The following is a 14,278-nucleotide window of genomic DNA, read 5'->3' on the forward strand; positions in this document are numbered from 1 at the left end:
CTATTATCTATCTTTTGTAGTACAAAGTTTTTTAAAGCTAATTTGCTTTCTATTATAACTAAGGAAAACATTCCAACTATCTAGTCTTCAGTTCCATCAAAGACCCTAGAAGGGCTAAATGTTACCTAATGACAGGGACATCAGGCTGCCTAGATAGATATCCAAAATTTCTATATAATGTTGGGACATTCAGCTCTGGCATACAGGCCTAGCATATCTGGCAGACTTTTTTGATAAGCAGGGAATTCTGAAGGACTATCCTACCTTGTCTTGGTAAAGTTCAGCAGTCACTTTTCTTGTGCCCTGCTGGTCCAGTTTGGACAGTAACTATCAGATATTGAGACAAGGACAGTTTCTTTGCCCATTGGTTAACTTTTGCCACAAATAAAGTAAACACCATATAGAATTTCTTTGATGTCTATCATCTTCTTTAAAGTAGATTGCTGCTGCCAGAGCAGACATGTCTCACTGTCATAAAAAAAAACTTTAGGTTATTAAACATATTAAATGCCATATTCTGTAGGTCTTTGAAGGGTTCAAGGATGATCAAGTGTTCTAGGGCCATCTATCTATTTAAAATATACCTCTATATAGCATTGAAAACATATCTGACATGATTATAAGTTTGACTGTTACAGATGACTATTAATCTGTATTTCTTAATTACACATTATATTTTTAAATGAGCTGCATAAACATAATACATTAAACAAGAGTAGAAATATATATAGAATAGAACAAAATTAACTTTAAGTTTTTATCAATAAACAAAAATTCATATCAATGTAAAATATTTTAGATTAATAGTTGTTTTTCAACTATAGATCCTCTTTGCATGAGAGAGTCGAGTGACACCAGTGGACACCAGAGTGCATAAACCCAGTGTGAGCTTACAGCCATGATAGGTTTGGGGTGTGCTCTCTTCTGTGTCAAAACCCAATCACAAAAGAAATGCATGATTCACATATTTATAGTCCATATCTCTTCCAGCTCAGTAATTTGCTATGATGGCTTATTTCAGAGAAACATGCTTACTGGTGTGTTATGAAACACATGATAAAAAATATAGCCTTATCAGCACTTTTTGCACTCAGCAAGAGGTGTACAGGGTAAAGTGTGGAAAGATCTGCATGCAGGACCTTCTCACCCTGTGGAATCAAACCAGTGATTTCTCTCTCTCTCTCTCTCTCTCTCTCTCTCTCTCTCTCTCTCACACACACACACACACACACACACACACACACACACACACACAAAATGGGTATGCTCACAAGGCCAGAGGCTCTTTCAACCCTGTAGTTCAGGGATTTTTGTGGAAGTCTTGATCATATAGACATGGTTGATTATTAACTCAATCTCCAGCCCCTATCACCCTAGATTTTTATCATAACTTGTTTCTCTAATGACCAACTTCTTCCTAAAGCTATCCAGGAGCCAACTAATAGTCACCTAGTTAAGACAAAATATATTACTATCATCCAAGAAATTCCAAGAGTTTAGAAGGTCTGTGTTGGAACCAAAAAGGCAAATCTTCAAGTGAGGATCATAGCATCTCTATAATTATTTAGGATGCTATAAGAGTTTTAAGAATTATGTTCTAGCACAATGCACTAAGACCAAGGACATACTTCTTTATGACAATATCACACAAACTTTTATCAGAATTATAGTTAGCGAATTTCCCACATCACTGTCAAGATTAAAAATTAGTATTAAAATATCTTACTCACTCCAGGTAAAAGAATATCAAGCTAATCCCTTGTAATGATCAAATGACCTTCATGTGTGAAAAATTCCACATCTGAACTCTGAGTAACAAAATAAGCATCCTTGTTAAAACCTTGCAGCCCTGACACCCTTTCCTTAAACTTGTTCAATTTCCAGGGCTCTCACAGATAGGCAGTGTTTCTATTAGCTGGGTTTTTTCATATGTATGTGTATGCATATGTGTTCACTTGTATATGGGTGCATGTGTATGTACAAGTACATGTGATGTGTGTGTCTGTGTGTGTGTGTGTGTGTCTGTGTGTGTGTAGTAATTTGGAGGTGGCGGGGCTGCGTCCCCAACACCCCAGCCGCCTGCTCAGCTAGCTTTTGACCCGAAATAACAACACACAAACTGGATTCATTTAAACACTGCCTGGCTCATTTCTATCTAGCCTCTTCTAGGCTAACTCTCGCACCTGGACTAGCCCATTTCTAATATTCTATGTAGCACACCTAGGTGCGCTTACCGGGAAGATTCTAGCCTATGTCCATCCTGGGTCGGAGCTTCATCGTGTGCATCTTCCCGGGAACTGGGAGCATGGCATCTCTCTCTGAGGCGTCTGCTCCCGAGAGGAGAGCTGTGGAGTCTGAGCTCACTTCCTCTTCCTCCCAGCGTTTTGTTCTGTCTACTTGTGTGTGTGTGTGTGTGTGTGTGTGTGTGTGTGTGTGTGTGTGAGAGAGAGAGAGAGAGAGAGAGAGAAGACCCAGATTAATGTCCAGAATCTTCCTTGATAGACCTTCCACCTTACTCAGTAAGGCTAGATCTCTCAATCAAAGCCAGAACTCAAAGCTACAGCTAGTCTCACTGGTTGGCTTGCTCTGCCTATCTTTGCATTCATTCTGGGAATAGAATTGCAGGCAATATCCCTTGTCCACATGCTAGGTTCATGGGTTCTGGGGATCCCCATGATTAAGTTAAGCAAGAGCTTAAACTACTAAGCCATCTCCCCAGCTCTAAACTGGACTTATAGAAAATCTAGAAGAAAAATCAAATAAATGACTTTCAAAACTCCCAGCTTGGCTTGAAATTTACCGTGAATTTATTTTAAATAAGGAGATTTGAGGTTTTGACTGCTGGTGGATGTGGTTTTTATTACTAGTCTCCATATACTGTTTAGAAACCTGGCTTGTAAACTTTACTTCTAGCAAAAGTCTGCTGGTTACTGTCTCAAAACTAAAGCAGAATCATAAAGGTGGAGACAGTTAATAACATAGAGAAATCTCTGATATAGCCAGAGACATGGTCATGATGCAAGGACCTCTCTCAAGCCACATCCTCAGTCTCTGATGGAGTCTCATTTCTTGGAACTACAGGGTAAGCACCCCCACTGTGCGCTATGAGAAGAAATATGCTATGCTAAAAGCTGACACTTGTTCTGTTTCACTAAGATTTTCATTCATGCTTTTGGCAATTTCATTAAAGATGTATTTCATGCCTGTAACAATTCTATAAGCAGGGATCATAGCAGAATGATGCTGATGTGTGGAAGGTTCAACTACTTAGCAACTTGATTCTACATAAATATCAAGGCTAGCACCAAGACAGAGCTTTAAAAAAATTAAACCACAGCAACACCTGTCCTGGTGTATCCCAAGCCCCCAGTTCCACATGGGCCCAGACACCATGCCTCAGAGTCTACAAAACAGGTTTCTCCTCACTCAGCTTGCACTTCATCTCCATAAAAATCCCTTTGATTTCTCAGTCTTTGCATTCTGGATTTGATGTGACAATTATCACTATACTTTTGAGTCACTGCAAAACTCCAAGTCCAATGTTCTTTAAATTCCTGTGATTCCCTTACAGAGCCAGGGCTACATGATTCCCTGTGTAGCTCCATGGCCATTTTTAAGGTGGACCCTGGCCAATACTGCTAATCCTTTTGGCCTGTATTCTGTGTCCAGGGCTTATTTAATCTTGCCAGCTTCTACAAAAGGACCACCACTTTCTCCTCCATCCAGAGAAATCTCCTCTAGGTTTCTAGCTAGAGTGCTGGACCGACTCTGAGAAAGCCCTGAAGATGCTTCTTGTGATCCCAGTCAAACTGACCTCAGATCATCTTCAAGACTAACTTCCGGGCTGGAGATATGGCTCAGTGGTTAAGAGCATTGCCTGCTCTTCCAAAGGTCTTGAGTTCAATTCCCAGCAACCACATGGTGGCTCACAACCATCTGTAAAGAGGTCTGGCGCCCTCTTCTGGCCTTCAGGCATACAGACAGAATATTGTATACATAATAAATAAATAAATATTTTTTTTAAAAAAAAGACTAACTTCCCCTAGGAGCAAGAGAAATGAAGCCAAATTAATCTTGCTTGCTGTGGGTTGTTACACATCTGCGCTAGGCTGAGGGCTAAAGCAATGCCCGGGGGAAGCTTCCATTCACCACATGCATATCTTCTCCTCCTCCTCAAGTAGAAAAATAGATATCCCTTAGCCAAGGAGAACTGTTGCAGCAGTATAACAGCCAGAAAGTACGAGAACAACACTGAGGCACAAGCACAGTAGCATGGCCATTTGAGCAGTTACTAACACTGAAGAAACACCGACAGTGTCCTTCCAATGTCCAAGGCCAGTCCTGCGGGACAGATAATCAAGAAAAAGATAACAGATGTTCAAAGATGGCTCCCTCTGTGGATGAAGAAACTTCTGTGGGACAAACCATGCAGTGGTTTTTGCTAGCTAAACTTTGTAAGAACGCTAACAAAAAGAAAGCCAAGTGACTCACATCTTTTGTCAATCAGCAAATTGCACACAGATGCTCAGTTATCCTTCCAGACCTTGGTCCAGACCTCATCCTGTGCAAATTTCAAAAAAAAATTCTTATTCCTGGGTATAGTGGGTCACGTGGATAAACACAATACTTGAAAAGCAGAGAACATTATTGTGAGTTGCAAGTGCAGGCACATGTGTGCGCACATGCACATACATACACACATGGACGCACACAAACACACGCTCTTCTCTTTACCACCTGTTTATATAAAGCCACCCTGAAACTTTATATAAAAACTAGAAGCCCACTCATTAGAGCCTCATGGAAGAAATTGAGTGTATAACAGGAACTTCCTTCTCTGAACTCTCATGGATATCTAAGCATCCACACCAACACTCTTCGGTATATGGGACCTCAGTATCCAAAGTGTTCTTTTTTACTCTTATTATTTTCAGTGATACAGTATGGAACAAAACCAACAAACCCTTCACAATCAAGTGACCAGGTTTAGTTCCAACGCAAGGGAATTATCAAGGTGATATGATCTAGAGAGGAGGTAAGAAAGGAAAAAGGTGAGAGGACGCATTTACCTAAACGTGCTGACCACATCCTAAGTTCACCCACACTGTGGTGCTGTGCCCTCTGGCAGCGTCGGTAGTGATGGAGACTGCTCATGAAGACCAGTCCTTCCTGTGCCGGTTAATTCAACTGATTTTGGATAAAGATGTGACTAGTAAAAGCCAAAGTGTTATTTCCCATGGAGGTATCTACTTTGACAGAAAACTTTATCCCCAATCACAGGCCACTGGCCTTCCTATCCCACAGACTCAACTGCTTTGCTATTCTTAGATGCAGAAGGGTAAGAAAAGAAAGAGGTGGGAGGCCCCCTCAGGAGCTCCTCCTCACCAGGCCTGTCTGCCTCGTCAGAGCAAGCGACTTTTCTGTATCATGAAGCATGCGGGATGAGAGCATGAATGGATTCAGAAAAACAGTTGGATGAGAGCATGAACAGACCCAGAAAAGCGGTGATGGAAAGAGGATACCACAGCCAGACTCAGCAAAGGTAAAAGAAGAAGGTCAGACAAGATGCATGAAGGAGCAGGGAGAGCCTCCTGTCAGAACACCTGAACCACCTGTAAAATGTGCCCCTCCCCCACATGTGACTCAAGCCTTTCAAATTAAGAAAAGTGTCATTTTAAAAGCTATGTCTGTACAAGAAAAGTCTGACTTCCTTTTTTTTAAGTTTTGAGTTTTGAATGTCCACAGTTATAGGCAAAACTGTCAGACACTTCACCACCTCTGGACGAGACTAGGTCAATCTTTTCTTCCCCCTGTACCAGCCAGTGTCTATCTCTACTCTAAATCAGTATTCCTGAGATGCTAATTTCTTGCCTCTCTCCTCTTGCAAGTAGACTTTTTGAACTTTTTCTTAATGCTAACAATTCTTCCTTCAGTCAGGCAGTGGTGGCGCGTGCCTTTAATCCCAGCACTTGAAAGGCAGAGACAGATAGATCTTCGTGAGTTCAAGGCCAGCCTGAACAGATTGAGTGCCAGGACAGGGTTCAACGCTACACAAAGAAACTCTGTCTCGAAAAACAAAAATGAAAACAAGCAAACAAAAGAAGATTATAAAATAATTCTTCCTTCCACTGTGACTTTTTTGTTTGCTTTTCACTGTAGATTTGCTATGAATCTGCCCTGTTTATGTACTGTGGCCTGTGGTAACGACAGCCACTGTAATACCTACTCTGTCTCCTTAAGCCCCAGAACCAAGCAGCAAGAATGCCCAGTCTAGACTCAGGCTCACAGCTCACAGCCAATGTGAGGGGAGATGGAGAAGAGGGGCAAGTCGCAGTGGGTATCCATTCCAGGTGACTGGACACAACCACTGACGATGTAGGTCCTCTGCCCGGGAAGAACACCAAAATCTTGCTTCGTCTTTAAACTCCCTTTTTATATTGTTGGCAGCTAATTCCAAATATGTGTGAGACTCCTGCAGTATTCATTTGCAGCTCCTAATTCTGGGATTGCTTTAATGAGTAAATAAGACAAGAGGCACAGGCAGATGTGTGTACATGTGGTCTCCCAGAATTCTTTGTGAACCCTGAGAACCATTCCACACCACTATGCTGGTGGGCTTTAAAATTCAGAGGCCAGTCTCCACCACAAAACACTCAAATGTCTTTCATTAACTGAATGTCAGATTTCTAGAAAGAAATTGGGGGCAGTGTAGGAAAGGATGGATTTTAAGTCATCTCATCCAAAGCAACTTTATAATCAACCCACGGAGTCCTGCACTACACACAATCTCCATGATGCTCACCACTTAGACGAGTTTCTTCTCCAGCCTGTGTCCCTTACATTCTCTGAGAAGATGACCCCTCCTGTCCCTCTTCCAGTCTCTGCATACCTAGAGTTGAATCAAACTGCCCGTTTTTTGTTTTGTTTTGTATTTTCTTTTCCATTTGTATTGAAATAAATCTTTCCATAGAGTATATTCTGATTATAGTTTTCCCTCCCCCAATCCCTCCAAGATTCCCTCCTCCTTCCCTCCCACACACACCCATGCCCTTTCTCTCTCTTATTAGAAAACAAACAGGCATCTGCAAAATAATGATAAAATTAGAACAAACAAACCAGAATAAGACAAAACAAACAAACAGAAGGAAAAGAGCCAAACAAAAATCACAAGAAATATAGACACAGAGACACACATTCACTCACAGAGAAATTCCATAGAAACACAAAAATCGAAAATCATAATATATATATGCAAAAGACCTGTATAGGAAAAAAAAACAGCAAAAAGCCTCCAAACATTCCACTGAGTTTGTTTCACATTGGTCATCGACTGCTGGGCATGGTCCCTGCTCTCAAGTGTGGTTTCTATCTCCAGTGACTGTCTTCCCACCAGTTCCTGATGACTTTCTATCATTTTTCTCTAAGTTTTCATGCATTAGTACTGGACCTCAATCCAAAAAAACTGTGAGTACATGCCTCTCACTCCACTCAGAAACCAGGAGTCGCCTAAAATTACTTACGAGCTGTCGGCATTGGCCAAACCACTCTCTAATCTCTCCCCAGGAAGTGAGGACCTAGTGCTATGAAAATTCTAAGGACTCCTTAAACAGTCTTCCTGAGCTGCCCTGTTTGCCTTGGACTGGAGTTCAAAACTCCTCTTGCTTCAGCACCACACGCACGGGCCACGATGTCTGGCCAGAGGTTCGTTTTTAATGTGAAGACAAATGTGTATCTGTGTCCCTCCTCAGATTAGCAGTACATTTTCCACAGCCTGGAAGGATCACTCCCTACTCGGCCCTGTACCCAGAGGAGCTGTCCAGGGTACTCAAGGCCCTTCCCCCACAGACACGTCTTCCTTATTCAAAAGCATTTTTAAAACTGTCACTGAGGACGCAAACGTTTCTTTCACTAACAGCCAGGGAGTATATAGCGCTGAACCCAGAAGACCAACACAGTCGACAGCAGTCCTGGGACAAGAACAGAAATTCTCTGAAACTGATGGGTTGCTGTGCAGAAAGAGGAAGGACAACTTTCAGCTAAGTCAGAGGAGTGAGGAGAAGAACAATAGGGATGGCTTGCAGCAGGACCAGCTTCGCTACAGGCAGCATTGAGCTGCGCTGAAATCTCCCACCAGGCCTGGCCCATGCTGGCTCCAGCTTGGTGAACGCTTTCATTTATCCAGGGATCAGTAGCCAGGGGGGAGAAAGTTTCATTCTCCAGCTGTTGTGTCATTTCCCTTGATAAGTCCTAAATTGACCGCGTTATCCGGCACCAAAGGAGCCTTCCTGTGGTAGGCAGTTTTTATTATGTGCCCTTTCAGGAGACAAAGGCAGCTGCGAGGGTAAAGCGCTATGGGGAAAAAAGACAATATTCTCACAGCTTCATAACCATGCTCTTCTGAGGGGGGAATGCGAACATAAGAAATGAGGCAAGATTACCATCTATTAGCCTGGCTACATGGCAATCAGGTGAAAGAAAAACACCAAGCGCCGTTTCCTTCCTGGGCGATTCTTAGCATGGAGAATTCCAATTAGTACATTTCAAACAGAAAGCTCCTAGTGTTTGTATTTTTGCACAGTGTATGAATGGGCTTACCAACAAAGTAGGGCTGAATCCCTCTAGCAAGAGTTTCCTCCCCGTGCTGGCTTCTGTTGTTAAACCCTAAAGAAGTGTGCTCTGGCTTTGGGAAGGGGCAGGGTAAACAGGAGGGGCTTTATCTGGGCTAGGAGGTCCTTGAAGGATGGCTTGTGAAGGAGGAAGGTGTACTGAACGATGAGAGACAGAGACGATATGGTGGTGATTTCTCCATCGCTCTATGGCGGCTCGGTGATAAACATCCTGACAGGCTTTGTGTTGACGTGTTGATCCTGTTTTAAAAACATCTCCACAGATCCTCAAACGGCAGCGGGTGAGGTGGACGGGGTTAATCTGGAGGAGATTCGAGAGTTTGCCAAAGCTTTTAAAATCCGACGCCTGTCCCTTGGCCTGACACAGACTCAGGTGGGACAAGCCCTCAGTGCCACAGAGGGCCCCGCATACAGCCAGTCAGCCATCTGCAGGTAACGGGCTCTGCATGCCGCTGACATGGGCCAGTCCGGGCCTTGTTTGTTCTTGCAGCTCAGCTTTTCTTCTTGGGGTGGGCAAACTGGAGGAACAGAGCATGGTAATGAAGGCTGGGGGTGGTGGTGTGTTGGGACTGTTGACATCGATGCAAAATGGGGGTGTCAGTGAAGAGTTGAGGGGTTCTGTCTCCTAACTCCTATCAACTCCATGAACTTCCAAGGCTGCCAGGTTGAAAAGAGCTGTCCTGGCAGGGATCTCCTCTCTCCTCTGTGCCCCTGCTAGACAAGAATACTAACTCCTGTCCGCACATGGACATCCTGAGCAAACGCAAAACTGCTAATCCGCCCTACTGTTAACTCCCCAGAGATGGCTCCAAGGTTTCCCATGAAATGCATATTTTAATAAATTTCACTATCTCGTGGGAGGAAATTTTACAACTTCCCTGCCCAGACTCGTCTTTATAAACAGAAGGGAAGGAAGGTAGAAGAAAGGAAAAAAAAAAAAAGACCTGTTTTTAATGTTTACAAACAGGTAGTGAATCTGACCTAACAGTACCCACACCCTCCCTCCACATTAAATACATGACTGAATCCAGCCTTGGTTGTGTTTGAGTTGATCCGGGTTAAGTCTTCGGGAGCAGCCCCCACGCATGCCTGTGTGTTGCACTAATCCCATGTTTATGCATGAGGGAACGGAGGCACTCGGTAGGAGCTTTTTCCTCTTGGGCAGTGCCTTAGGAGTCCTGCTCCATCAGGAACAGCCAAGAAACCAACTCTAAACTCATTTAAGTGGATTTTGTTCTTGGTGATCCATGAAATGCTGTCTTTTTATCTGCTCTTTATACTTTTAATGTATTCCCCAAAGGACAGAAGTGTACTTTTCCTGCAGTTTAAGACTAAGGTTATAAATAACATCAGTATGGGGTGGTAGCTTGCAGCTCACATTTTGCTCAATGATTTTCCATAAAACCCATTGATTGTTGTTAAATACAAAAAGCACCATAGGATCCTTTCACTTCTACGGTCTCCCCTACTGTTTTTTCTTATAAGATACCTCCCTGTAGAAAATAACCTTTATTCAGTCTATACAAGGATACTACTGCTGGGAAATTTATATCAAGGCTTGTATATGTTATTCCAAACACCACGTACAGAAGCATCAACGCTAACTAGTAGCATCAATGATGGGACTAGAGTGTCTTCCTGTCGGGAGACATTAATTTTGTTTGGTCTTGGCGCCTTGTGCTCAAGGCAGCCACGGGTTTTTATTTTGATGCCAATTTGCCATTGTTGTCAAATTCCTCTTTGGCTTATTTTAGCCCTAAAATGTGATTTTCTTTTATTGACTGAAGTGCTCGCTAATGTTTCGACTCATACACACACGCACACAGATTCCTGGGAATCCCCAATCAGATATGCTGATTTGTTAAGCCTTCCCCAAAGGGAAGCCAAAAATACTGTAGAATTCAGACTTCTGGAAATGTTAGTATCCTTTAACAGAGCAGATCAACGGACTTCAGGGCCTTTCTCCAGCTTCCAGTGTTTTAGTGATGCTTTTTAGAAGGTGTCTATCCAAATGAATTAATGAATAAGTCTCAATACTTTGCATTAAGATAGTCTCAGTGAATTCAAAGGCTGGGAAAGACTGTACCAGTGTCTGCACACCAAGGCGTCACTGTGTGCTAATTGGCTGCAGTGCCCCCTAGAGACTGTGTGATCTTTCTTATCAGAGTTACAAAAGGATGATGACGCCAATATACCAGACGTCCCTTTCACAAGCTCTGCCCCTTGGTGCCACAGCCCTCTGAGACCAGTTGAGTTAGTATCAAGAGTTCAAGCCCCAGGCTTTTATGATGAAAGATGGCAAAATGCAAAAGGTGGCAAGTTGTCACAATGGTGGCTTTGGGGAGCCTGCCACAGGTGACAAAGGCATTAATAATATTAAGTGCCAGAATAAACAAATGCCTTCTCGAACTCTTTGTGGATGGGAGCACCGCGGAGGTAAACCATTGATGGAACCTGTGCTGCCCACCTTAACAAAGAGACCTAAGGATGCACTGCAACACTCGATCCTGGCACAGAGGAAGGCCGACCTGGTTCATCCTTTTGCGAGCATCTTAAACCACACCAGATGACTGCTTTTCAACAACATGAAACACTCTTTTTAAAAGGACAAAAATCTGTGTCCACTGCGGTCAATAGGAGGGACATGGATTTGGACTTAGAATAAAGAAACAAACAAACAAAAGGAACTGGTGGCCTTTTGCATTTCACCAACAGTATGGCTTTAGTACCAGGAGGACTTTTTAAAACACTCCATATAATTTTGTCCAGGATGCTTCATATTTTTTAAAGTAAATGTAGCAAAGAATTGCTGATGGCGATTGATACAGGGAAGACCTCATTTACAGAAAATGATATCATTCAAGTACAGTTTGCAGATATCCCACATTAAACACAGCAGGACGCCCTGGTACAAAAGTGCACCATTACACTGGAGGGTGATTGGAAGCCATGAGGTGGCCTAAGCCCACCCAGGGGTGGGGCATTCCATAGTAATTACAATGTATCCAGCTGTTTAGGCCAGAACTGTAAAGTAACAGCTGGCCTGTATTTTACCTGGACAGGGAGGCATGTTGTTAAGTTACATATGGGGAAAATTGTTACCAGAGAGAAAGAAGTTAAAATAAGACACAAGAGGAGATAAAAAGAAAGGCATGAAGAGGAGCTTGGCCCAGTTAAGCCATACCAAACTATGATAACAGCTGTTAACAATTTTCAAAACCAACACAATAGAGAGGTAACCCAAATGCAAAGCGCCATCGTTTTAAGTAAAAGAATATGACAACTGTTATCGTGAATGTCACTTTCGTGGTGAATGTCTGTCTGAAGATTTCTGAGGGCTGGGGAAATAAAGCAGGGAACAGCCGAGAAGGCAGCTTAGATCTCAGAGTTTAGAGAGAAAAGGCCTGTGAGTTGCTTGTGTTTCCATAGTGTGTGCCGGTGCCTTTTTTCCCCCTCCCCTGTCCGTGTGCTCGGGGATCTGCATGGCTGGCATGGAGCTCGCTGGGAGGGTGGGTGATGGCTGGGAAAGGGCTGGCTACCTTGCAGCTGGCTGCTAATCTGGAGTAAATTCACCCTGCCAGGCAATCAGGCAGGCAGGCAGGAGGCCCACCCTGGCAGAGGACTCAGTGTAAGACTGTTCTTTCTCAATTCTCCCCCCAGACACACCATCCTGAGAAGCCACTTTTTCCTACCACAGGAAGCCCAAGAGAACACTATAGCTAGCAGTCTGACAGCCAAACTGAACCCTGGCCTTTTGTATCCTGCCAGGTTTGAAAAGCTGGACATCACCCCTAAAAGTGCCCAGAAGATCAAGCCGGTGCTTGAGCGGTGGATGGCTGAGGCTGAGGCCCGCCATCGAGCAGGTATGCAGAACCTCACGGAGTTTATTGGGAGTGAGCCATCCAAAAAGCGCAAGCGGCGCACCTCCTTCACACCCCAGGCCCTTGAGATCCTCAATGCCCACTTTGAGAAGAACACACACCCCTCAGGGCAGGAAATGACCGAGATTGCTGAGAAGCTAAACTATGACCGGGAAGTAGTTAGAGTTTGGTTCTGCAATAAGAGACAAGCCCTGAAGAACACAATTAAGCGCTTAAAGCAACATGAGCCCACTTCAGCGGTCCCGCTGGAGCCCTTAGCCGACTCGCCTGAAGAAAACTGCTAGACACACCCATCCATGGTCAGAAGGAAGCACGGCAGAAACTACTCTGAATCTCCACAAAAAAAGAAAGAAGAAAGGATTAAAGACACCCCCAGTCATCATTTCCCTTGTATGTAAAAGACTCAAAAGGAAAGGAAAAAGAAAAAAAAACTAGCAAATGGGCAGGATGGTTTATACATGTCCGTTGGCTTTCCAAAAGGAAGAAGAAAAGGAAATTTTAAATTTTTAAACAGGAAATGCACCACATGGAAGGAGTCTGTGGTAGGATCATTCCCTCCCCCACCTGTCTCCGTAAAGCCAGTTTTTAAAAGCAAACCAAATATCCACTTACTTTTTTCTGTATATGATGAAAATGTGAACACCTATTAAGGAAAAAGAAAAAAAAAGGAAACCAAAAAACAAAACAAAACAACTCACCACCACAAACTTCTATCTGTTCAAAGCGAATGCAAGCCTGCCACCTGGAGGAGGGCCCGCATCCCTTCAGGGACGAAGTGCTGATCACTGCAAAACCTATTAACCAAAGTCAGAAACACTGCGAACGCTGTTGGTCTACTTGCCTTGGCGTGTAAAGCTGGGGTTTGAATTTTTACATTTGTACCAACAAAAAAGCAGGAAGCCTGCTTTCTCCCATCTTTCTTACCGGTTGTCTCTGCCACCAGGGACGTTTTTGAAATCATTCTGTATGGCTCACTCTCTACCAATGTGTTTCTTAGCAGAAGTGAGTTTTCATTTTGTTGGGTTTTTTTTTCCCTAAATTGTGTTATTTCCTTTTGCTTTGTTTCGATTGAGGGTGGGGGCAACCTGAATTGTGTGCCAAAGCATCTGTGGCAATTCTTCTCATTGTGAGCTGGAGGTTTGAGAAAGAAAATGGAGTTCACACCTCCCTTTCTTCCTTATTTCTCCACCTCCCTCTCATGTGGCTCCTGGGATCTTCAGGAAGGTAGCAGAAGTGAGAAGAAAAGGTGTATTTTTCCACTCCAATCCTGCAGAGATGCAGGAAAGACTCCAGAAAAACTAGGGCTTTGCTGGGTGACTGTCAACACCAGCAGAGGCTGTAATTGTGCTCACCGTCCACACCGGAGATTGAGATTTTTCTCAGTCTGCTAGCCACACTTGTGGAGAGCTTATCAAAACTAATTCTGTAATATAAACATAAGCTGCACATATGGTTCAATACTTACATCTGTGTTTTGCTTCTGCTCAAAGCAATTTCTCTCAGAAGTCTGATAGCCAAAGAAATGTCTCAAGGTTTCAACCAACACACACACACACAAGCACACACACACACACACACACACACACACACACACACACACACACACAAGCATGTTCATAACCATCCACCTTGCACAAAGAGACAAGCCACAAAGAAAATGACGGTGGCCTAGATTGTTAGGGGCTGCCAAATATCCTGTTAGCCTCACTTTGTCTGCAACCTCTTTCATCAGACAGTGTTGGCAGACATTTGGAGCTGGGGTACAACTGT

General features: G+C 43.4%; 1 protein-coding gene across 2 annotated transcripts in view; it reads left to right on the top strand.

Moving 5' to 3' along the window:
- Positions 1-12,933, top strand: part of Pou6f2 (POU class 6 homeobox 2) — a 361,642-nt gene extending 348,709 nt beyond the window's left edge. For both annotated transcript variants that reach the window (XM_075970147.1, XM_075970145.1), the window contains 2 exons: positions 8,891-9,059; positions 12,288-12,933. In XM_075970147.1, the coding sequence (XP_075826262.1) occupies positions 8,891-9,059; positions 12,288-12,792 (674 nt within the window). In that variant the 3' untranslated portion in view covers positions 12,793-12,933. The remainder of the gene's footprint in view (positions 1-8,890; positions 9,060-12,287) is intronic.
- Positions 12,934-14,278: the final 1,345 nt, after the last annotated feature.

The sequence above is a fragment of the Microtus pennsylvanicus genome, chromosome 4, assembly GCF_037038515.1.
Source record: "Microtus pennsylvanicus isolate mMicPen1 chromosome 4, mMicPen1.hap1, whole genome shotgun sequence".
In the NCBI taxonomy this organism is placed as follows: Eukaryota; Metazoa; Chordata; class Mammalia; order Rodentia; family Cricetidae; genus Microtus; species Microtus pennsylvanicus.